Source organism: Lepidochelys kempii, chromosome 2 (assembly GCF_965140265.1).
Source record: "Lepidochelys kempii isolate rLepKem1 chromosome 2, rLepKem1.hap2, whole genome shotgun sequence".
NCBI classification, from domain to species: Eukaryota; Metazoa; Chordata; order Testudines; family Cheloniidae; genus Lepidochelys; species Lepidochelys kempii.
The window spans coordinates 255,407,086-255,432,606 of NC_133257.1; the positions used below are offsets into that span (position 1 = coordinate 255,407,086).

Consider the following 25,521-nt stretch of genomic DNA (forward strand, 5'->3'; position numbering starts at 1 on the left):
GAGAAGGCTAATTCATTAGAATTCCAGCACATATGAATTAACTGGAGTAAACTGAAAAGCAGGCCCCTGAATAACTTGTGTACACCGCTTAGGCAGTAAACTAACCTTTGAAGGGGCTTCATCTGGGTTTAGATACAGATGACTATGAACACCACACATTGCTGTCATATTCCCTCCTTTCCCAATCACTGTTTTCTTCATTGAAGTAGGGCCATCTAAATGGACCGACACAATGGATGGGACTTTGAGTCCCTCTACTGCTTGAATAAAGTTAATAAAAATATTATACCACAATCTCTGTTCCAAAACAGCCTCTCAAAAATGGACACAAGAGGTAGGTGAGATAGTATCTTTTACTGGACCAACTTCTGTTGGTGAGAGAGACAAGCTTTTGAGTTTACACAGAGCTCTTCTTCAGTTTCCCAGACCTTAAGAAGAGGTCGGTCTGTTTAAGCCTGAAAGCTTGTCTCTTTCACCAACAGAAGTTGGTCCAGTAAAAGATATTGTTGTCTCTCTAGTCTCATGGGACCAACAGGGCTACGGCATCACCACAGATCTCAAAAATGGAACATCTCTGTTCAGCAGTTGCATTTGGAGGGACACCAAAAAGAAGAGGGCTAAGTGTTAGAATCAAAAGGAAGATAAAGAGCATTGGGAAGGAACATTCAGCTAAATTTCTGAAGGCAACAAAGTGACAGGTGAAATGAGCCTGGCCCAATTTCTGTCTTTATTAGCTGGCCAGTGTTTTGTTTCCTCCTCCTTACGTTTAAATTATCTAAAAATTGAGATAGAGACAGGAGTGTCAAATCTATGGTCCATGGGTCATGTCTGGCTCTCACGGGTGATTTTGTTGAGAATGTGTGCAATTATGAATTGCAAAATGTGTCCCTACATCATGCCCACCAATTTTTTTTTTACAGAAAAGTGTTTAAATCAGCCCCATCAGCACGAGGCAAGGATGGGAGCAGGACCTCCCCAGCTGCTTCCAACTCCCCCCCTTTTAAAAATATTTTTATGTTTAAAGTATGGAAAACATCTCAATAAAAGCAAGGTGTGCCATATGTTTATTTTTATTAGTTGCTGTTGCAACATCTGACATGAACAGAGACAAGAAAAGATATCATCAGTTCATACACAACAGATCTGTAAGTGATTTTTGGAGAACAGTACTTCAAAGAGAAGGAAATTGGTTTTGTAAACTGACAGCTCTATAAATGTATTAACTAGGTTTCTGATTTACAAACGTAGATTTTGTTTTAAAACAGATGGTGCAAAATGCTGTAAAATGCTTTTATTTGCTATATTAATTAAATGGGCTAATTTCACACCCATATAAATATATATTCAATTCTCTACTAAACAGTGTTTTTCAGAAAAATATTTGTTTCTGCTTCATCTTTATGCTGATTATGACAAATTATAATAAACCCCAAAAAAGCAGATTTTGAGCACTGTTATAATTAATTGATAATTAAATAATTCATCTATAATTTAACTGAATGTAAGGCATTTGGCAAAAGATAAGCTTGAGGATATAGGTATCTAAATCCAAACTCAAGAGTCCAAAATGTAATATGTAGCCAAAGTAATTTAATGTAACTGAATGGTGGGTAATGAGTTTTCAGGGTTGTTCCTCATGCATATAGGTTAAGTATTCTTTAATAACCTGTTCTTCCTCTTCCAGAGTTAAATCCAGATAATCTTCCTCGTGTTCTGGAATATCCTCTAAGATTTCATTGACTACATCTGTTTCCATGTCTTCATCCGTTGATGAACTAGAAGTACCTAAACAAACAAACAAAACAAAAAAATAAAAATAATCTTTTCTTTGAAAAAGTCAACTTCCCATGAAACTCTCTTTTGCCAACACCACTAATTTTATAAACCTTTCACTGGAGAACTAGTTTAAAATTATCTTGCATCAAAGGATGTCTGGGGAGAGATGCACTAATTCTTCTAAGCAGTAAGAAAAGCCTTAATTGTACATTAGGTAGCATTGTAATAAGCTGGGGTTAAACTGTGACTACTTAGGGAGATGGTGGAGGGGAGAAAAAGAAGAGATGATGTAAGCTCTCTCCCCTCCTTTGCACAGGGCCTAATAACATTTCTAGTCCTTGTACTCCCTGAGATAGGTCTCAGCAAGGAGCAGCTCTTAGGGCTGGTCTACACTGAAAAACTTACATCTGCATAGCTGCTTCTCTGAGGGGTGTGGATTTTTAACACCCCTAGACATGTAGCTAGGCTGACCTAACCCCCACTGTAGACAGGGCATGGAAGAATTCTTCCACTGACCTAACTCCCGCTTTTTGGGGAGATGGATTACCTACAGCAACTGAAGAAGCTTTACTGTCACTGTAGCGAGTGTCTACATTGACGCATTGCGGCTGTGCCGCTGTAGTGTTTTAAGCATAGACATACTCTTAATTAGGATGTGCTATTTTCATCACTGTTCTGACCATAACTCACATGAAGTCCATAGCATACCATTGCTTCTATGATGGTAGTACCCAAAGGCCCCATTCAGGATTGGGGTTCCCATAGTGGTAGGTGCTGTACAAACACATAAGATGCCATGGTTTCTGCCCTGAAGAACTTACGATCTAATTTAGGACAAGACACATCAGGCGGGTGTAACAAACACTACTATGGAAGGGGGGAAGGAGGACAAAGCCTACAGTTGAACCAGGGGTTTAAAATGGCCAGCTATAGGCTCAGACTGATGGTTCTGAGACTTTTTACAAAAAATAAAAGTTTGGTAACTAGACATTGGCAAGTCCCATGGGCCACCCATGTAGCCATTAACAGTTGGCAATTTCCTGTAGGCTCCACAGAAGAAAGGTCTCAAGGAAGGATTTGAAGGAGGAAAGGATAATTGTTTTATGGACTAGTTTGGGAAGGGTGATCTTCCACATCTCCCCTTTGATGGTACAAATGGATGGTGGAAGCTGATATTATTGGTGGAGTGTAGGGGGCAAGAGATTCTTTAGCATTGGGATTCAAAATAAGCACGGGGAAACAGTTTAATTAAATTAGGCTTGAATAGAGACTGGGAGTGGATGGGTCATTAAACAAAGTAAAACTATTTCCCCATGCTTATTTTCTCCCCCTGCTGTTACTCACACCTTCTTGTCAACTGTTGGAAACGGGACATCCTGATTACCACAACAAAAGGTTTTTTTTCTCCTGCTGATAATAGCTCACCTTAACTGATCACTCTCATAGTAGTGGGTATGGCAATACCCATTTTTTAATGTTCTCTGTGTATCTATCTATCTACCTACTGTATTTTCCACTGCATGCATCCAATGAAGTGGGTTTTAGCCCATGAAAGCTTAGGCTCAAATAAATTTGTTAGTCTCTAAGGTGCCACAAGTCCTCCTCGTTCGTTTTAAAGCAGTCATTTCATTCCTAGCAGCTATGGATTGCATTTCTTGCTCTCTCTCTCACTCAGTAAGTGTTCTGTTTTCCTCTGATTTTCCTTATTTTTGCTGAGCAGATAGCACACTGTCACAGCCCAAAGCCTGCTCCTAATAACTTCTATCCAATAGATACTATGCTACTAAAAGCTTGAGCGATTCTTGAGATATTTGAGGTAATCATCCAATCTATTCAATATTCAGCAATCATCTCCCCCTCCATATCTGTCATATGCCGCAAGTCTTACCTGCAGACTCTGTAGGAGAATCTTTTGATGAAATGGATTCTTCTGATGGAGTGGTCTGTTCGGTTGACAGCTGCAACTCAGCAGGAAGAACTCCTCCATAATGAGCAAGTGTTTGTGCAGCTAACTGAATGTTGCCCTGAAAGACTTTCAGAGCTTCCTCCACTGACTCACGATTAAAACCCATGTACATCAACTAGACAAAAACAAAAAACCCCTAAGTCTGAGAGACTGACTTGTTTGTACAGTCTAGAGTATTCCACATCAGCAATCTGAATGTGCCTGTTTATTTCCTCTTATTACGGATTCTTTGAAGTGCTGTCCTCCTCTTTGGCATGTACTGACGGAGATGCCCCAGCATGCTCTCAGTTGGTGACATCACACTGAATACTGAACAGCTCCAGAGCAGGGCAGCTGCCTACACAAGAAAGATCAGGGTTTTCTCCCTGACCCCTCCAAATACTGCAAGATGTTTAGGGTTTTTTTTTTTTTTTTTTTTTTTAAGTCTTATTCCCTATCCCTGAGCCAGAACATTAAAAGAGAATTTTATCTCCACTTTAAAACATGCCATATCAGAGAAGAACCCAAGTCCTCTAGAATCTGCATTCACATCCCAGGATTACTCAGTAGCATGCATGACTTTGCACCAAGTGGTAGGTGAAGATCAGTGGGGATTCGACGAGTGCCAGAGGCGGGGCGGGGGTAGAACACGACTGTGGCTTTGCAAAGGAAGATCTAATATGGTATATTTAAACAGCTAAGGGGATGAAATGAGCCCTCAGAATTACACTGGTTTGATTTAAAAAAAAACAACTACCCTACACTCCATCTTTAAGAAAAACATGTAACTTACTTGGTCAACACTTTCCTTCGGAACTTGAAACTGGTGTGGGGCCATAGGATCAGCGTTATCATCATCATTTAGTAAGAATAACTGAGGTTCATCAAGAAGAATCTAAAGCAGAAAGAGACAGTGATTAGTATAAGTTAAAAGGTTGTAGTATTCCTCAAAAGAGATGTACACACAATTACAGAACCTGGAAAAGACTCATTAGCTCATGTAGTTAATACCTCATCATATTGTTCCTTAGAGTAAATTTATCTTACCTATCTTGTGATAGCTCATGTTGTATCTCGCATCTTTCACCCCTTGCCTTGTAAGATTGTTTCAGTGTTTAACAGATCTCACTGTTGAAAATTTAGGCAGATTATCAGCCTGAATTCCTAGTACCTGCCCACTTGTACTATGAGAGTGGAATCTAGTTTATATCCTTCCCATACTAAAAGACAATTGGTTAAACAAATTAAGAGCAGTAGATGCTAAGTTTCAGTATTTTGTGTTCTTTCCACATAAATGAATCTGCCCTGCCCCAAAATCTTGTTTTGTTGATTTTGTCTGACCTCTGTCCTAGTATGTCTACTCTTTCTGACATGGGAATGTCCATAAACTGAAAGTTAGTGTCCTATAGTAATTTACATGTAGGAAACAGGGTCCCCATAGGTATTAGCCTTTGTCTAAATAAAAATGCTACTAGTCATCCTTTCTTTAGAGAGAGAAAATGACACCAGTGTGATCAGATTAGACGATCAAACTGGCCTCTTCTGGTCTTAAGCTCTATGACTCTGCATGGGCTGCCTATTAGTTTTCAGGTTGTTTAAGATGTTGGCTGTGACTTACCTAGCTGGGCCTTCCTCTCCTAGTACAATACTACTACAGCGACACTCAAATGGAACCCCATCTAAAGGGCCTTTGACTTTGTTTTTCATTTTCCCCTTGGTCCAGAGTAGCCATAATTTATTGGCTTTCTTGGAAGGGGAAATGGATGGGGGCTGGTATGTTGGGGGCAGGAGTGCGTTTGTAAGTTTTAGTCGTTTAGCAGGTTAATTTTTGATATGTGAGTGAGACTAGCCTGCTGAATTTACTTTTGTATTCCTTTGTGTTCTAGAAGTTTTGTCGAGTGTCTAGAAGTTGGGACAGGCGTTTATCTTCGTAAATATACAAAAAAATACTTGTGTTTAAAAAACGGGTGAGCCTATGTGATGCTGGCAGACCAGGTGCCTGCTGATGCCAGGGCCCCAGGCACCACTGAACCCTGACCAATGCACAGCTGGAAACCAGTCTGGCTTATCTGTGGATTACTACAGTCAAACAAATATCATTGTTATAGGATGTATCTAGACTTTATGGAATGCCTGTAGGATGCTGCATGTATTAATCCTACTTATACTATCTGTATTCACCTCTATAAGGTGCTACTTAAGTATTTCTTCTGTAACTGTAAAATATCTGTTCTGAAACTATGTAACTCACCAAACAGGAAAAAAAAAACTTGACCTAATGCAAAATGCTGGATTTCTACAAAAGGTGTTATCTCCTGCTCATCAGGAAGGACTACTGAATCCAAATAGGCCATTGTAGAACAATGATTCTGTCAATTGTTCCCCACACCTACTCATGAAGAGGTTATACGCAGAAGCACTTGTCCCATCAGCTTGGACGCTAGGGAGGTGAGGATAAAAATTCGTGACCCTAAGGAATTAGGGTCTCTTTATGGACTCTGAGGGGCAAAGACTCCTAAACATAAACAAGAGATTCCCCAAGCTGCTTGGCTTGGATTAGCCCTAAAGGAATAAAAGCTTGTTTATTATAGAAGCTTCTATTACCTTTTGAACTTAAGATTGCATCTTTTTGGTGTGTGTATGCTTACCTGCTTTAATCCTGTAAATATTTCTTTTCCCCAGTTAATAAACCTTTAGTTAGTTTGTTACAGGGCTGGTTACAGGTGTTGTCTTTGGTGTGAGATCTAAGGTGCAAATTGATTTGGGGTAAGTGACTGGTCCTTTGGGATGAGAAGTAACCTGAATATTTTGTGATCTTTTGTGTAAAGTGACCATCTATCACAAAGTCAAGCTTGCCTGGATGGCAAAATGGATCAGCATGCCCAAGGGGACTGTCTGTGACTCCATGTTAAGGCTGTAGAGTGCCTGAGGAGTTTACACTTGTTACTTGTTGGTGAAATCTAAATACAGAACTCAAAACCAGTTTGGGGTTTGTGCCCTGCTTTTTATCAAACTGCTCGAAGGGTGGCATTCTTGCTCATGGGCCACCCCAGACAGTATGACAGCCTGATTCACCAGTTTAGAGAGTGAAAGTTTAATCACATAGTGAGTCAGTAATAGAAAAAGAGAAAAAGAAAATGTCTAGAAAACATGCATTTTTGGTAGCTGTATTTCTATGGCTTCCAGTGGAAAAGGTCTACTGTATGAGAGTACCATTCTTGAAAGCGATTTACCTTAAAGGCGTCGTCCAAGTTTCCTTGTGCCTGGTGAAGTGCTTTTTTAGCGGCTCGCTCTGAGTAGCCCATAGTTTTCAAGGTATTTATATCGTCCAATCTCCTCCTCCTCTTAGCTCTCTCCTCTCTCCTTATTTGTGCCTTTTCCTATAAAAGCAGGGTCATTACAAAGCTAAGTATTGTAGAAGAATACTGTCAGCTTTCTACTAGAAGATGGATCCATTACTTCTTTGATAGACGTGTATGTGGTTTCTTCTGTATACTTTTTTAATCTTTACAAATCTTCCAGGGAGGAAGAAAACTTTTTTTTAAACAAATTTGTGCTGCTCAATGATCTTTAAGAGACATTCCCTCCTCCAATATAAGGTTGTATATACACTAGCAAACTTTGTAATCCTAATTCACCATTTTGTAGCCATACTGTACTAGTCCAGTCCCCTGGCAGGACTAAATATTATCTAGACCATCACTGATTAGTGTTTGTCTAACCTGCTCTTAAAAATCTCCAACAACAGAGATTCCAGAACCTCCCTAGGCATTTTATTCCAGTCCTTAACAACCCAGACAATAAGTTTTTCTTAATGGCCAACCTAAACTGCCTTTGCTGCAATTTAAGCCCTTTGCTTTTTATCCTATCCTCAGAAAATAAAGAGGACAATTTATCTCCCTCCTCCTTTAACAACCTTTTATGTACTTCAAAACTGTTATGTCCCCTCTCAGTCTTCTCTTATCCAGACTAAACAAACCCAATTTTTTCAATCTTCCCTCATAGGTCATGTGCTCTTGACCTTTAATCATTTTTGTTGCTCTTCTCTGGACTTTCTCCAATTTGTTCACATCTTTAAGGAAATATGGTGCCAAGAACTGGAAACAATACACCAGTTGAAGTCTAATCAGCGCTGAGTAGAGCTGAAGAATTACTTCTCGTGTCTTGCTAACAACACTCCTGCTAATACATCCCAGAATGATGTTACATTTTTTTATGCTTTGGATTGTCTCAGGATCAGGCCTGAGTTTATTAAGCATATTAAGATCCCTGTGAGGTAGATATTTTATTAGTTTTACAGATGGGTACACAGGTAAGTAAAATGACTTGCCCAAGGTTGGACAATCAGTATCAGAGCCAGCAAATTAACCAAGGAGTTCAGCTCAGTCCCTTTCCACTTGACTACTCCTGTATCATAGTTTAAATAACGGTCTAAAATTAGAAACATATTGTGCCAAATTCCCATCCTCCCCCTTCCCTTACAAAGCAAATATTCTTCTCCCCCGCATTCCCAATCCAAAGCCAGAATGTGCAGCACTGTGAGTAGCTACTCTGTGGCCACAACTGCAGCCTCTGAGGTGTCATACCAGCCAACTCTGAAATGGGAGTTTTGGCTGGTAAATCTATGTAGTTTGGATTCCCCATCTGTGCTCCCAAAGAGCACAGTTAAGTGGTAAAAACTGATGCAAAGTATCCTCATGTACCTCTTCAATATCATGGCAGTTCTACTTTTTCAGGCCTTGCACACTTGTGCCAGGTGGGAGAGAATTTGCCCCTTAGAATTTTAAATTTCTATTTCATACTTGCAACAAAATATTGCAAACTGTTCAGTTTCACCGTGAATACCAATGTAGAGTTGATGAAAGCTCTTGGCTTTGTCTCATGTCTCAATACATACGTAAGATGTACATTCTGGAACATAAGTACTCAGACCTGTTTAATACTTTCCCAGCACCGTACCTCTCTTCTGCTGGTAATAAGACTGGCAGCCTCCTCCAGGTTCCCATAACAAGCTCGTAGACCAAGACGAGCTTCCTGAGCAGAGAATCCCAGGAGTAACAAATTATTGATTTTTTCAGGATCTATGGAGAGCTCTTGATACAAATCATTTGCCTAGATGTAGAAAGAACAGAACAATCAAATCAATGCCACCACTGGCATATATATTAAAGGTCCCTTCCCAAATTCCCTGTGCATTGGGGGGAGGGAGGTGGCAAGAAGAGGGGGTAGAGAATGCAAGATCAGGCAAAACATGTGAGCTCTGTTTCCAAATGAGTTCCTATAATGTGATGTGCTGCTTAGTGCAATGCCTTACCTTCTGAAGATGTTCAACAGCCTCTTTTTCTTTGCCGTTATGATAGTCTCCTATTCCCTGAAGGAGGTAAAGCCTTAGAAATAAAACCTTTTCACTCCCAGAACTTCCCTAAAGAAATTTTCAATAAAGAAAAAAGTTAGTGTATAACAGAGCATCAGTCCATTACATGCTAATTGTCATGGCACTCAACAAGCAGGTGAAAAATCTTACATTCTAAAAGGATTACAGATTTGTGCATGTGAAATTTACAGACGCTAGCCCCGTTCTTGCAGTCAGATCCACATGGGTGGTGCCCCACTGAAGTCAGCGGGGTTCCACACAGGTGCAGGGATCCAATAATGGGATCAAAGTCTGAAAAGCTATTTAAATCCTGTTATGTATTGCACTATGCTATGGAAAACAAACTGAGAAGCAAAGAAAACCTCTTAATCAGGCATTCAGAAAAACATTTTATATAAAATTAAAATCAAAACTGAAGAAACTTTTTAAAAAGTTTCAAATTTGAGTCTCTTTTGGATCCATTACATACACACACACACACAACTCTTGGTTTTTTAAATATATATTTATTTATAAACATGAATACCTTCTCACATCATAATGTGATGTGAAAGATTCCCCTGGTCTATCCTCCTGCTGGAAGAGTTCACTTTAACAGATCTTTCATGTCTATTGGTTCATCTGGTCGTCCCTGCCTCATGCCAGCATGAACCTCCTTGAAGCCTGCAGAATCATTCTCCTGTCGCTAAATGCCTGTGTATTGGGGTTTGTGTTTTTAAGAGAAGATTCAGCCTTGTTTCCTTTGTTAATGAGAACTGTGTGGTTAACTGTGGTGCTGCAGTGAAAGGCTACTCCTTTATTCTTAAACTCATGGGCACTGGGCAGCACAGCATAGGGAGGAGCTGACCAGCCCTCTGTGGAGAAAGAAGTGGTTCGGGTCTATTTAGAAAAGCTGGACAAGCACAAGTCCATGGGGCCAGATGCGCTGTATCCGAGTGCTAAAGGAGTTGGCGGATGTGATTGCAGAGCCATTGGCCATTATCTTTGAAAACTCATGGCGATCGGGGGAGGTCCCAGACGACTGGAAAAAGGCTAATGTAGTGCCCATCTTTAAAAAAAAGGGAAGAAGGAGGATCCTGGGAACTACAGGCCAGTCAGCCTCACCTCAGTCCCTGGAAAAATCATGGAGCAGGTCCTCAAGGAATCAATTCTGAAGCACTTAGAGGAGAGGAAAGTGATCAGGAACAGTCAGCATAGATTCACCAAGGGCAAGTCATGCCTGACTAATCTAATTGCCTTCTATGACAAGATAACTGGCTCTGTGGATGAGGGGAAAGCAGTGGGCGTGTTTGACTTTAGCAAAACTTTTGACACGGTCTCCCACAGTATTCTTGCCAGCAAGTTAAAGAAGTATGGGCTGGATGAATGGACTATAAGGTGGATAGAAAGCTGGCTAGATTGTTGGGCTCAACTGGTAGTTGGCAGCCAGTATCAAGTGGAGTGCCCCAAGGGTCGGTCCTCGGGCCGGTTTTGTTCAATATCTTCATTAATGATCTGGAGGATGGTGTGGATTGCACCCTCAGCAAGTTTGCAGATGACACTAAACTGGGAGGAGAGGTAGATACACTGGAGGGTACGGATAGGATACAGAAGGCCCTAGACAAATTAGAGGATTGGGCCAAAAGAAATCTGATGAGGTTCAACAAGGACAAGTGCAGAGTCTTGCACTTAGGACGGAAGAATCCCATGCACCGCTACAGACTAGGGACCGAATGGCTAGGCAGCAGTTCTGCAGAAAAGGACGTAGGGGTTACAGTGGATGAGAAGCTGGATATGAGTCAACAGTGTGCCCTTGTTGCCAAGAAGGCCAATGGCATTTTGGGATGTATAAGTAGGGGCATTGCCAGCAGATCAAGGGACGTGATCGTTCCCCTCTATTCGACATTGGTGAGGCCTCATCTGGAGTACTGTGTCTAGTTTTGGGCTCCACGCTACAAGAAGGATGTGGAAAAGTTGGAAAACGTCCAACGGAAGGCAACAAAAAAGGATTAGGGGACTGGAACACATGACTTATGAGGAGAGACTGAGGGAACTGGGATAGTTTAGTCTGCGGAAGAGAAGAATGAGGGGGGATTTGATAGCTGCTTTCAACTACCTGAAAGGGGGTTCCAAAGAGGATGGCTCTAGACTGTTCTCAGTGGTAGCAGATGACAGAACGAGGAGTAATGGTCTCAAGTTGCAGTGGGAGAGGTTTAGATTGGATATTAGGAAAAACTTTTTCACTAGGAGGGTGGTGAAACACTGGAATGCATTACCTAGGGAGGTGGTGGAATCTCCTTCCTTAGAAGTTTTTAAGGTCAGGCTTGACAAAGCCCTGGCTGGGATGATTTAGTTGGGGATCGGTCCTGCTTTGAGCAGGGGGTTTGACTAGATGACCTCCTGAGGTCCCTTCCAACCTTGATATTCTATGATTTTATGATGCCAGGCCTCAAATAATTCAAGACTGGAGTAGAAGAAGAAAGCTACAAAATGTGAGACCAATTTTAGGGTAACAATTACATTTTTTAAATACTTTCCTTTGTTTAACACTACTTCAAGCAGTATTTCGGAAGCCTCTAACCAATTTATATGAACAGTCTTCAAATTCTGATCAAGAACTAGGGCAACATGTTACCACCACCACCTTTCTTTTTTGTCAATAGATCTCAAGGCTCATTACAAAGGAGGGAAGTATAATTTCCTCCATTTTCCAGACAGGGAAACCGCGGTACAAAGAGACGAAATGGCTGGTCCAAAGTCACCTAGCAGGCCAGTGGCAGAACCAAAACCTAGTTCTCCTGAGTTCCAGTCCAATGACCTATCCCCTAGACAGCTGTCAGTGTGCATGTTCAAAATGTAACTCAGTGAAAAGATATATAACAACTGTGAAATATTGGGATGGGGGAGGGGGGGAATAGTTGCCTATATAAGACAAAGCCCCTAATATCGGAATGATCTTGATAATATTGGGACACCTGGTCACCCTAAATATGTAATACTTAAGAAGGAATTCCAACATAGGTGATATATATATACTGAATTAGCCAGTTAACATTAGTTCCCCATCAGACAGAAATGTGATGCAGTTTGAAGAAAATGTCATTAATAATACAGAGAGGTGGGAAAAGCAGTTATGCTGAATTCTCACAATGCATGTCCAATGCTTTTACAGTATTGACAATTATACATCTGGAAAGAGTGAAAAGTAAAGGTTAAAGGGGACATATGAGAACTTTATATTCCTAAAAAAGTTTTGAAATACTGGAACAAAGAATTAATATTTGCTAAAACAAAACCACCTTCAGTAAAATCATGCCAGCATACTTTTATTGTGAGAAGTCTTTCGTGGTTTTCCCCATAACACCTCTTGAAGCATTTGTGGGCTGTGGCGAGCTTTTTCTCTGCATCATCAAGGCATTCCAGCTGTCCCAGACGGAAGTAGCACCATACTATATCCAACTGCAACACTGCATAATTATCAACTGTATTCAGAAGTTCATTACCACAATCACTGCAAAACAGCAATAAAATATTAACTAAGTTCCTTCTTCATTCCCTACTGCATTGAAGAATTGGGACAGGAAAACATGAAAAGGAAAACGTGTGTGAATGCGTACATATATATCATGTGTATTCCGAAAATTTCTACAGTCTGACCATCACACTGATATAAATGTAACATACAAAATTACTTTTTAATTTATCAAACTAATATGCTCTGCTCTCATGTCATGAGAGTCCCAGGTATATCATATTATGGTATATTACATTTGACTTAAATCTACACTATCTTTACTTTATCTTGTTTCTACATATGATACTGCAGTTTTAAAAGTATAGTGGAGTTACAACACTCCAACCTTTTGGGAGGGCATAGAAATCAGTTATCTTCATTGGAGGCATGTAAAGATCCAAATTGTGCTCCTTGGGAAGTCCCTCAGAATGTGCTGGCATATCAGAAACATACGGGGAGACCACCACTTTTTTGGACACCAAAGGGGGCTGCATTAGACTAGACTAAAGCAATTTTATCAAACGCTGCCCACTAGTGGCATGCTTGTGGAAGAATACCATATAAAATAGTGGTTGTTGTTACTATAGAACAGTGATTTTCAACCTGGGCTCTGCAGACTGTCTAAGATTTCCAAAGGGGTCTGCACCTCCATTTGATATTTTTTTAGAGGTCCACAAATGAAAAAAGGTTGAAAACCACTGATGTAAAATGTACGCTGTGTGGTATGACTTATGCTGTTCCCACAACTGGCTGGTACTCTGAAAAGCCACATGACAATTCAGAAAGGTTCTTACCGGAAGTGTTTATCAGCATCCAGCAAGAATGGCAGTGCTACGGCATATTCTTTTTTCTTCATGAATGCTCTGCCTTTTTCATGATAGCCCATAGCTAATAGAAGGGACTATGAAAATGGATTAAGAATATATTAAACCCTTATTATGTTCACAATTAAAAAGAAATGTCATAGAAAATAACTTACATTATTTGTTGTCCATGGAAAAACACTTCATCAAGCCATATTATCTCCCATCATTTAACACTTCTTCTCACCAATCTACCCATGTATTTGTCATTTGTGTTGTCCAATTTATTGAAAACAATGATTGCTACTGATACATGACATATTTCACCTGCCTTACTTTTAAAGTGCAACCCTAAATATGTTTTCAAGAATTTACTCATAAACAGGATAAGTCTCTTACTGAGCATAACTGTACAGAACAGCATCCAGCCAGTGTTCATAAATAACCAACTAACCCTACTATTTCCAAATAGATGATAAAATCCCATGAATCACTTGCCAAAAATCTAATCTCATTTTTTCAATTCTACTAAACTAAATGACAGAAGTAGTGAAGGTTGCTGAAAACTTTCTGGTTCTTGCACTATGACAATGAACGGCATCATAAATAACATTATTTTATCTAAACATTCTACAAGATTTCTCCATGTACCTTTAATGTCTTGTGCTCAGCACTGAATAAAATCCTTACAGTGATTTTCCATTTCTTGCACTGTTGCATCAGAACATGCAGTACATATGCTATTTGGGGTTACCTTTGTAAAGTATACAGGAATATCAGCTGGGGCAGAATAACATTGTGCACCATGTGAGGAAATCAGGTCACAATTAACACATTGAATTAGTGCTCCATGCTAACTACTTCTTTGCTTCTGGGTGTGATTCTAAGTGTTTGCTATGATTCTTAAAACTCTGAATGATCTAGTAATCTAAGAGATTGTCTCTTCCTCTATTGTTCTGTCTTAGTGGTCAAGATCTAGTGAGTTGCTCTTGCTGTTGGTTACTGGAATTTCATCGTCCAGGACCACTAGCAAGGCATTCTCACTTGAAGGCTCCCAGATGTGGAATTCTCTCATTCTAATAGTCTACCAGAACCTAGGCTTGGTGACTTTCCGGGCACAAAAGAAGTCATATTTGTTTAATAATACTTCGAGTTAACTATTAACACATTTCCTGTAGCTTGTGATTTAAACTGACTGAGATCTAATGAAGAAATTGTTTTATATTGTTCTAACTAAGACACCCAGAAGCTACAACAATAGGCGCTGCGTAAAATACATAAATTAATGTATAGCTCTAGGCACGAAGACAAAATGCAAACACCTTTTACAAAAGATTCTACAAGAAATCACAGACGTTAGACAACTGCCTGTCCTGAGACCATCAGAGTATTCCCAAATGTACAGGAGCACAGTTCTGCTTCACCTTTATCAGAAGACCACTTCTATTAAGCAATCAATTTTTGCTGGCATCTACAGAGGTTGTTTAAGAAACAGTTTTGACCATTTCAATATAATACTTAAATTACCACATGTGAAGATTATTTAAAAGGTCACTAAATATCTTCCTTAAATGTTATACTTACTTTTTTGGCTTGCTGAGGAATCTTGATAGATCTTCCAGTTTGGTTAGCTATATCTAGATATGGAGTGGTATCTGGATCTAAATAATCATCTGCAACAAAAAAAGAGTGTCCACTAATTCATTATCAATGCCTTCAACAGTAAGAACAAAGTAAGATTGTGGTCTTAAGACCATATCAATACGCATCTTGTTAAGAAAAACTGTAAATAAAATGAAGTAGAATAGTGTATGTGGCTTCCAGAGAGAGTTCTCTATTATGGCACCAATTGTGTAATGAGAAATCTGATCCATTAACAGCCTTTATGGAGCTTTTTGCAGGATCTGGGCCTCTCCCTAGCTCAAGCCTGAATTTCTGAACGAAATTCTAAATTGTGTGTGCTGTAAAGAACTTATTCAGGAGAGGAAAGCATCTGCATATCCAATGGTGCATAATGCAGTTCACTTAATAGACTGGTAACAGTGAAATACAAAATAATGAGCTTTATTCTCTATGGTTTTATCAACTAAAACTAAATATATTCATTTTCCTCAGTTTCCCTTTGGTGCTTGCAACGCAGTGATCTGTTTCTTATTTGCTGTGGTTTGACTTAACATGAAAAGATGTTTTGCCAATATACCAGTGCCATTCAGGGAAAGCCCTGCAATCTCCGGATATGCAAAGTTTCTGTCTTGTAACTTTCTTCAACCCGGGCAACCGAGTTCTCAACTCCCTCCTATTCTCTCATATTCACTGACTTGCCCCAATCCAGCAATGAGCTGTGTGGGTTGATCCTTGAGCCTGCCAATGGACCCAGTGAAGTCTTCCCACGGATCCTCGATACTCTAGTGCTGCACTGTATACTCCTGGGGGCATTCTGCACCAAAAAATTAATTCTGTGCACAGTGTTTTAAAATTCTGCAAAATTCTGCAAATTTTATTTGTCAAAATAACACTACATAATCATGCTAGTTTCAATTATTTTGCTAATTTATTTTAAAATACCTGTCAGCAAGTACGTCTGTAACAATACAGACACACAAAAACTCCCCTGGGAATAGAGTTAAAGAAACCCCTATGACAACCCAGTTCCTATTTCTCTGGCCCCATCCCAACACCCCCATCCCAGCCAAGGGGCCAGACACCCACAACTCCTCTTCCCAGAGCCCATCTGCAGGCCCCCCCAGCCAATACACCCAAACGCCCTCCTCCCCAGAGCCCAACAGCGCCCCCCCCCCCCATCCCAGATACCCGCACCCTGTCCCCCACAGAGTCCAGCTGCCGGGTCTCCCCAGCACAGATACCTGTCCCTGTTCCCTCCCACAGTCCAGCTGTGGGGACTCCCTTACCCAGACACCCGTACCCTTCCCCTGCAGAGCCCAGAGATCTAGAGGGAGAAACAGCCTGATGCTTGGTCCCAGGCTTGCACAGTTTTCTGCATTCCAGGAGTTCTCAACCTTTTTCTTTCTGAGGTTCCCCCCAACATGCATAAAAACTCCATGGCCCACCTGTGCCACAACAACTGTCTTCTGCATATAAAAGCCAGGGCTGCTGTCAGAGGGTAGCAAGGAGGGCAATTGCCTAGGGCACCATGACACTGAGGGCACCACAAAGCTAAGCTGCTCAGGCTTCAGCTTCAGCCCCTGGTGGTGGAGCTCGGGGGCTCCAGCTGCAGTCTCATGTGGTGGGGATTTGGCTTTCTGCCCTAGGCCCTAGAAAGTCTGATGCCAGCCATGCTTGGTGGATCCCCTGAAACCTGCTTGCAGCCCTCCAAGGGGCCTCGGACCCCTGGTTGAGAACCAGTGCTGTATGCCACCCTCCGTTTCCCTCAGGGCATGGTGGGAACTGCAGCTGCCAGGAACCCTCTAGCTCCCTCTCCCACCTCGTCCAGCAGTGTCTTCTATGTGCAAACTAGGCTCTGCTGAGTCCAGTGGCCACTAGCAGCACTGCAGCCCATTTCTGTGGGGGAAAGGAAATTCTGCGCGCACAACATTAAATTTCTGGAAAATTCTGCATTGCGCAGTGGCACAGAATTCCCCCAGGAGTAACTGTACAATGACAGTTTGTTATCGTTCTCCAATACTTGCTCAGTATTTCTGGAACTAAGCTTATGGGCGTCTATGCAGGTGCAGAGATCTACCTGCAAAGAGCTTACCGAAGAACTGAAATCTAAGTTGCCTAACAGGCCCAATACAGAGGGGCATTTCCACCTACTTACATTTTTTGTTACAACCTAATACTGTTGTAAGCAACCCATTGTAAGAGAAGATTAGAGAAAACTCGTCTGTATACTTTTACATTTGACAGGACTTTAGTGAATAGTCCAGTTAAGTTTTCTATTTGTGGGTCTTTCAAGCAGAAACTAAGGAAATAAAAGCATTTTTAAAATAGTAATGATTTAAAACTTCAAACTAACAAAAGGGCATCCTGGGCAGGTGTAGTGCCTGAAACTACTCTTAACTCACATTTTGAAAATGACTATTTTCAAATTGACTGGTTCTTTAACTTGGTCCACAGTTGCCAGCAGCCTCCATCAAAATTCATGGAGAAGAGAATGGCCTCACTGTGGACCAGAATGACACGTGAACTACCTTGCATAATGAAATCATGGGTATCTATGGTCATAACAGAGGTAACTGACAGAGAAGGGCATAACAACTCACAATATATCATTCTGGCCTAGCTATTTCTGCAATAAATACAAAGCACGTTTTCAGAGCTGTCAGTATCTTAACTCTCAAGTGCCCCATTTAACAACAGATTCATACAGTACCTTTCTCAAAACTCAAAATGTTCTAAGGAATCACTTCATCTTGAATGGTCCCTTGAAATATGTGTTAACAACTTAGGCTAACCAATCTGTTCCACCTTATATTCAGCTGTGACTCACTTAGTACATTTCCCAGACTGAAGAAAATTTTGCTGTAAGCATGGAAGCTCGTCTCTCTCACCAACAGAAGTTAATCCAATAAAAGATATTACCTTACCCACCTTGTCTCTCTTATGGAAACACAAGCATTATACAAATAAGGTCTTTTAAGAAGTGAAGAAGAGTACTATAACCAACTGGAGAAACCAATTTTCAAGTGGGCAGAATGTAATAATCTGGCCAGTTCATTGGCTTTAACACCCTTAGATTCACAAGATCAAATAGAAGAGGTCAAACTGGTTTTACACATTTCATCTGCAAGATGGCACCTTCAAGTAGCATGGTGCCTCCTAGGATCATGACAATGGATTTGTTTCGCATCAATTTAGGAATGAATGAATCACCAAGTCCACTTCCTGCAGCGCTTGGGTTTTGCTTGGAGGTTTCCCATCCAAGTACTGACAAGGCTTGACTTTGTTTAGATGTGATTAGATCACAACCCAAAGTTATACTAATCTTTCCACTTTGCCTTGTTTTTTTTAAATAGAAGTGGGGTTTTTTTTAAAACTCATTCTGCTGTTTTCTACTGCACGTAAGAGTAAAAATCCCATACCTCTCGTTGCCAGTATTTCTAAACCTTTCTTAGTTCTTTTCATCCTTTCCCTTCTTTCTTTCTCCTTCATGGTCTCTTCTTCATGTTGCATTTCTTCTTCCTGAACTTTTTTTTTGGTATCCTCTTCACTCTGTCTTAGCTCAAGCACCATGACCTTTACATTGTGCGTTATACCTTGCTCTTCAAGTGTTTTTTCTGAAAAACAGAGCATGATTAATAGGCAAAACAAATTACATTTATGAAGACAGTACATTTCATGTTGTACTGCTAGATAACTACATTTTAAAAGGTTTCAGAGTAACAGCCGTGTTAGTCTGTATTCGCAAAAAGAAAAGGAGGACTTGTGGCACCTTAGAGACTAACCAATTAGAGCATAATGCTCTAATAAATTGGTTAGTCTCTAAGGTGCCACAAGTCCTCCTTTTCTTTTTACATTTTAAAAACAGCTATTCCTGCTAGGAAGACTTCAAAAAGGAGCAACCACCTAAGGGCTAGTCTACACTGGCAATGCTAAAGCGCTGCCGTGCCTTGTGTGGTCGCCTTGTGTAACGTGCCTTGTGTGGTCGCCTCCACGAGAGGCGTAGCACCCAGCGCTGCGCTCACGGGGGTGTTTTTTCACACCCCTGAGTGAGAAAGTTGCAGCGCTGTTAATTGCCAGTGTAGACAAGCCCTAAGACAATGCATTTTCCAAAACACCCTCCATTACTGTAGAACTATTTGCTATTTTACTAGCACTTCGAAGTGGTTTTTTTCCCCCTCACAAGCATAGGGGTAACTCATCCCTCTAAATACAGCTCTTCCATATTAACACTTGCATGATCTGGTACTTCTTCCCTAAGCCAACATTTGGTGGTTGGCTTATGTCCTCTAATGTGATGGGTGATACCCCTTATACATTTATTCTAGCTAGCCTAAGTGTGGATATGTTTATTATTCACAGAAATGTCTTACATTTCATGCTCTACTGTTCAAATATTAAACTGAATGGCTCAAGTACTGACTAATGCAACGTGCAACTAAGTAACCTCAGTTACCAAAATCTTCAGTGGGAATTAAAGGCATTCAGAATCTTTCAGGATCAGGTCTGTATCCCCCAAAGCTTCCATATTTTAAAACACCCTAGTCCTTTTACTCAAAACATGCAGGGCTAATTCCTGCTCCCAATGAAGTTAACAGTTAACAATTTCAACGAGGGAAAAAAATTGCAACCAAAGTGATGAGACAGTTCTGTGTTTGTCTATCTATGTATCTAAGATACTCATATGGCTCCCATTACTGTAGCATCTGAGCATCTTGTCACACTACATCCCCATATTCTTCATAGAGATATTATTATATTTGATATGATTATGGCATAACTTTGATATTTTATACCAGATAGGTCATGTGAGGTATCATTGAAAAGGTTATGATTTACTGAACATGATTATCCTATTTGTATGTATGTATCATTTTTGTATCTGAAGTTAAGAATATTGTCTATGCATCTGTTACAAATGTGTTTACACCTGGGGAACGCCCACTGGACAGAATGTAATCAGTTTGAATGGCCCATTGGGAAGGGCCATTAGGGAAAACAATAGGTCTTTGAAGATGCTAATCACCCACTGAAAAGTCTTTCTGCAGATGCTACAAACAGCCTCTGAGTTATGGCTGGAGGGTCATGTGACCAGGTCACCTGGTACTGGACTCCATGATAATACTAGTATTTTTCCACTAACTGGGAGTGGGAACCACACTGGGAGACAAAGGATTCCAGTCATATGCAAAAACTATTTAAGGCAGGGGAGTGACATCATTGTGGTTTCAGAGTAACAGCCGTGTTAGTCTGTATTCGCAAAAAGAAAAGGAGTACTTGTGGCACCTAGACTAACCAATTTATTTGAGCATGAGCTTTCGTGAGCTACAGCTCACTTCATCAGATGCATACTGTGGAAAGTGTAGAAGATCTTTTTTATACACACAAAGCATGAAAAAATACCTCCTCCCACCCCACTCTCCTGCTGGTAATAGCTTATCTAAAGTGATCACTCTCCTTACAATGTATATGATAATCAAGTTGGGCCATTTCCAGCAAAAATCCAGGTTTTCTCAGCCTCCCCCACCCCACCCCCCCACAAACCCACTCTCCTCCTATATGCCATCATGTGCCAGCAATGCCCCTCTGCCCTGTATATTGGTCAAACTGGACAGTCTCTACGTAAAAGAATAAATGGACACAAATCAGATGTCAAGAATTATAACATTCATAAACCAGTCAGAGAACACTTCAATCTCTCTGGTCACGCGATTACAGACATGAAAGTTGCTATATTACAACAAAAAAACTTCAAATCCAGACTCCAGCGAGAAACTGTTGAATTGGAATTCATTTGCAAATTGGATACAATTAACTTAGGCTTGAATAGAGACTGGGAGTGGCTAAGTCATTATGCAAGGTAACCTATTTCCCCTTGTTTTTTCCTACCCCCCCTCCAGACGTTCTTGTTAAACCCTGGATTTGTGCTGGAAATGGCCCACCTTGATTATCATACACATTGTAAGGAGAGTGGTCACTTTAGATAAGCTATTACCAGCAGGAGAGTGGGTTTGTGTGTGTGGTGGTGGGGGGGGGGGTAAGAAAACCTTGATTTGTGCTGGAAATGGCCCAACTTGATTATCATACACATTGTAAGGAGAGTGATCACTTTAGATAAGCTATTACCACCAGGAGAGTGGGGTGGGAGGAGGTATTTTTTCATGCTTTGTGTGTATAAAAAGATCTTCTACACTTTCCACAGTATGCATCTGATGAAGTGAGCTGAAGCTCACGAAAGCTTATGCTCAAATAAATTGGTTAGTTTCTAAGGTGCCACAAGTACTCCTTATCATTGTGGCTTGTTCTTCACTAACTCCCTGCCCAAGAAAGACGGCAGCTGAAAACAACTGAGAAACAGAGACTGAGTTGGGGGGTGAGGGGGGAGGGCTGAGTCCAGACTAGAGGGTTTCTGACCTGTGAAAGGAATATCTGGAGTTTTAAGATGCAAGCAAGGGTCTTCAAGAATCTCTGCAATCTGCCTAGAACAATATTTAGGGTAAGAATTTGCTGTTTATAACCAGTTTCTATAGTATATTAAGCTTAGATTGTGTGTTGGTGTTATTTGCTAGGTAATCTGTTTTGATCTGTTTGCTGTCCCTTATAATCACTTAAAAATCTATCTTTTGTAGTTAATAAACTTGTTTTTGTTTTGTGTAAAACCCAGAGTGTGGAATTCATAACTGGGGGGCAAAAACGCTGTTGCATATCTCTCCACCTTGGGGGAGGAGGCAAATTTCACATGCTTATGCTGTACAGTTCTCTAATTTGGGGTTTTCACTCCAGAGGGGTCACTGGAGTACTGGGCAGTTCTTTAGCTGAGCCTTCCCAGGCAGAGCTGATCTCAGCATCTGTGTGTAAAGCTGCAGCTGGGTGTGTCCCTACCTGTATGAGTGCTGGTTAAGTGCAGTCTGAAGCCTGAGGGAGGGCTTGGCTGGCTTGCCTCATCAGTAGTGTAAAGAGAGCCCAGGCTCGTGGGTCAAGCATACTCAGTAGTACCCCAGTTCCAAGTGGCACACCGGGGGAAAACACGTCAGACATCTGACAATCTTTTTACATGTATTTACGCTCACAACACTCCTGTGAGGTAGGAAAGAGCTTTTATCCCTGTTTCACAGATGGGGAAACTGAGGCACAGAGAGACTAAGACCCAGGGTCACACAGGAAGTCTGTGGTAAAAGGGGGCAGGAAACTGAACCCAGGTTCCTGATGGCCCAAGCTACTGCCCTAACCATTGGTCCACCCTTTCTCTCCATTTACACCATGATTTCTTCCAAGGTAGCTAAATGTGTCTTAGACACTGAATTTAGGACATCAATGAATGAATGAACAGAAGAACGTTAATTTGTAAAGACAAAGCTTCTGTTCACACAAATGTCTCGCAAATCAAGAAAGATGGCAAAGATAACAAAGAAAAGTTTAGAACATGTCACTTTACAGCATGAGGTTTTGGTAAATTATGTGATTTAAATCTGAGAATGTGGCACATTGAGCTTTTAAAACACACAAAGCTGTCCTCTTCCATAATTCTCTCCTTTGATTTTGACCATCACAATATCTCAGCCTTCCTTTAGAGTAGAACTTAACAAGCATGACTGCTGTTATTGGCTAGCTCAGGGGTTCTCAAACTTCATTGCACTGCAAACCCCTTCTGACAACAAAAATTACTACATGACGGGGGGGTGGGTGGTGGGGAAGGGACCGAAGCCTCACTGCCTTGGGTGGAGGTGGGTCAAAGCCTGAGCCCCACTGTCCTGGCATGGGGGAGGCCAAAGTTGAAGCCCAAGGGCTTCAGTCCTGGGTGGGGGGCCTGTAACCTGGACCCACCACCTAGGGCTGAGGCCAAAGCCTGAGCCTCACTCAGCCCCAGGCGGTGGGCCCCAACAAGTCTACGCCAGACCTGGTGACCCCATTAAAACACGGTCGAGACCCACTTTGGGGTCCCGACCCACAGTTTGCGAACCGCTCTAGCTCTTATTTCCCTGCTATTAATATTGTTTCTGCGACTGACAAAATTACAAGAAAGATGATTTCTAAGAAAGACATAATTACAAAATAAATAAAACATATATTCAATTGGTGATACATACCAAGGTCAAGCTGCTTCTTATTTATAATTATTTTGATACATTTTTCTTGAAATCCATTCATCTGTGCAATCCTGTGAAATAAAGTAGTTAATTCCAAAGTATAAACACCTTCTTGTCTCATTTTGATATGAAATATTTTGGCAACATATTGCAATAAAAATTAAAATGTTATATATTTGTAACTGGCTTCAAACTTTTACTATAAGTCTGCTTGAAGATAAAATTACATTATTAGTAACTGGACACAAACTCACCATAGCAAGTGAGGAGAAGAGAGGTTATTGATATGGTTTCTGATTTTAGATTTGAATCAATAAACAGCAATAGAACACCCCCAATAAAAAGAAAAAAAACATGTTTATCCAATAAACAATGGAAAAACAGTAGAAATCATTTCTTGTATCTAAGGGCTTGTCTACATTAAACAGTAATGCAAACTACAGGGATGTGATTTCTAAAGGGCACTAATGTGTGGCTCATTAATTGGTCCACATAGACCCCGCTGGTGTGCACTAAAGGTCCCATAGTGTGCTTTAAACAGTACTGTGTTAAACTGCAATAGGAAACAATGCGAAGAGTACTTACTACAGTATATCTTATGTAATGAGTAATGTAAATAATATACATTACTCATTGCAGTATATATAAAGAGAAATTCCCCCAAAAAACCTGATTTTGGGGCATTCACATGAAACTCAAAAATTGCTAAAAATAAACCCTGAAAAATGAAATCAATGAACCCAGAAAAACAGAAGCCCAAAGTATTGAGAAGGGGAGAGCAGAGCAGTCAGGAAAGTGGACAGGATAGACCAAGTAGTTGGAAGGCATCCGTACATGGCATATATTGTAAGGGAAAACACTTTATAATCTCAGAAGCTCTAGTAGTTATTGATTTAGAATGGCAATTCTCAAACTATGTCCATGGACCACTAATGGCCTATAGTGGTCCATGGCAAACTAGCTTGTCATGTGGTGCTAACCTTTCACCTTGTTTCTTCATGTTAAATCAAGACTTTTCCACGTAAGCAATTGCCATAGTAACTACACAGATGTTATATAGTCATAAACAAGATGTGTTCATGAGACACACACTATAAAGATGTGCTCCACCCTATGAAAGTTTGAGATCCCCAATCTAGGACATACTGTAATAAAGCACGATGAGCCAAAACCAAAAGAGGACACTAACCATTTAAAAGGGAAAAAAGACAAAGGTTATAATACTTACTGGGATCTCAGTTCCTCGCCAGTGATGATCAATTTAGTCTCCAGCATGTTTTTTCTGGTCTAATGTAAATATTTTTTAAAAGTTATGGTATACAGGTACTTTGGGCATTTTCTTAATTAACTAATTTAAAGCAGCCACAATTTCTCTCTTTATTTCCAGACAAAAACTATGTTAAAATAGCAGTAACGTTGAGAATACACATAGTAATGATTTACAGGGATGCTGTAATTACCCCAAATAATCATTATAAAGCCAGGAAATTCAGAGTTATGGTTAACTCAAATCCAAACAAGTTAAGTTATTGAAATGCACAATTAAGGCACTCAACCTTAACTCTGCTTTTTTTGTCATGCCACAGAATAGTCAGATTATAATTAAAGCCTATTAACATTCGTGGATCCAGATTAGATAGAGACATATTAGACTGTTTTTCCTCACAGTGATGCTACAGAGCAGAGTTAAGGTTGTTTAGGGTGCATACCCTGCACCCATACCGCACTCGCCATTGAGTAGAGCTATTCCAACGCAGTTTTTTTCAAATAAAGTTTTACCATTAAGGTTCCCCTCCCCCCCCAATATTTTTCATAAAAGTTTATCTTTCAGCAGAGGCTGGCACATAAAATCTCCTTCAGAAACACTAAGTACTGCATCTTTCAAAATGGACGCCATTGTTGTCAATACGAATAAGAGCACAGACTGCCCTCAGCAGTGATGGAAACTGCCTTCTGTTGTTATCAGTGGGAGTGAAGTGATCTTGACCCACTCCATGATGCAGTCAGGAAACAGAAAGTTGCTGAATGGAGGTGGTGGTCATCTTTGCTAAGGGTCTGTCTATCTGGGAAATTATATCACTATATGTTACAGAATAAAAGTGTCTAGGGACTAACAAAAGGAATTATACCAATATAATGACAGTGGTACAATTTTATAGCTGCATAAATAGATCAGTAAATTTCCCCATGCAGGCAAGCCCCACTAAGAGCAACCCGTGGCCTCAATCACATTAAAAATAGGAAACTGCAGCCACTTTGAAAGAGTTTGTTGTTAATTTCTATGAAGATTATTGTGCAGCCTCTGCTGAATGATAAACTTTCAGTCATGAAGACTAATTCTAAGTTCTTTAATAAAAAAAGCTATCCATTGTACTACATCTAGTCAAGAAACAATTTCTGAGCTGAGATCATTTGGAACAAGA

The 25,521-nt window shown here is 40.5% G+C and overlaps 1 protein-coding gene across 11 annotated transcripts in view; it reads right to left on the reverse strand.

Moving 5' to 3' along the window:
• Nucleotides 1-1,047: 1,047 nt before the first annotated feature.
• NUB1 (negative regulator of ubiquitin like proteins 1) overlaps nucleotides 1,048-25,521 on the reverse strand; it is a 374,196-nt gene continuing 349,722 nt past the window's right edge. For 5 of the 11 annotated variants that reach the window (XM_073334639.1, XM_073334637.1, XM_073334635.1 and 2 more), the window contains 13 exons: nucleotides 24,327-24,385; nucleotides 23,099-23,169; nucleotides 18,434-18,628; nucleotides 14,976-15,064; nucleotides 13,383-13,489; nucleotides 12,399-12,585; nucleotides 9,036-9,143; nucleotides 8,681-8,833; nucleotides 6,955-7,101; nucleotides 4,515-4,616; nucleotides 3,665-3,857; nucleotides 2,467-2,550; nucleotides 1,048-1,785 (listed from right to left, as the gene is read on the reverse strand). In XM_073334639.1, the coding sequence (XP_073190740.1) occupies nucleotides 1,622-1,785; nucleotides 2,467-2,550; nucleotides 3,665-3,857; nucleotides 4,515-4,616; nucleotides 6,955-7,101; nucleotides 8,681-8,833; nucleotides 9,036-9,143; nucleotides 12,399-12,585; nucleotides 13,383-13,489; nucleotides 14,976-15,064; nucleotides 18,434-18,628; nucleotides 23,099-23,169; nucleotides 24,327-24,385 (1,659 nt within the window). In that variant the 3' untranslated portion in view covers nucleotides 1,048-1,621. The remainder of the gene's footprint in view (nucleotides 1,786-2,466; nucleotides 2,551-3,664; nucleotides 3,858-4,514; nucleotides 4,617-6,954; nucleotides 7,102-8,680; nucleotides 8,834-9,035; nucleotides 9,144-12,398; nucleotides 12,586-13,382; nucleotides 13,490-14,975; nucleotides 15,065-18,433; nucleotides 18,629-23,098; nucleotides 23,170-24,326; nucleotides 24,386-25,521) is intronic. The other 6 variants (XM_073334644.1, XM_073334645.1, XM_073334643.1 and 3 more) reach the window with 4 other exon arrangements.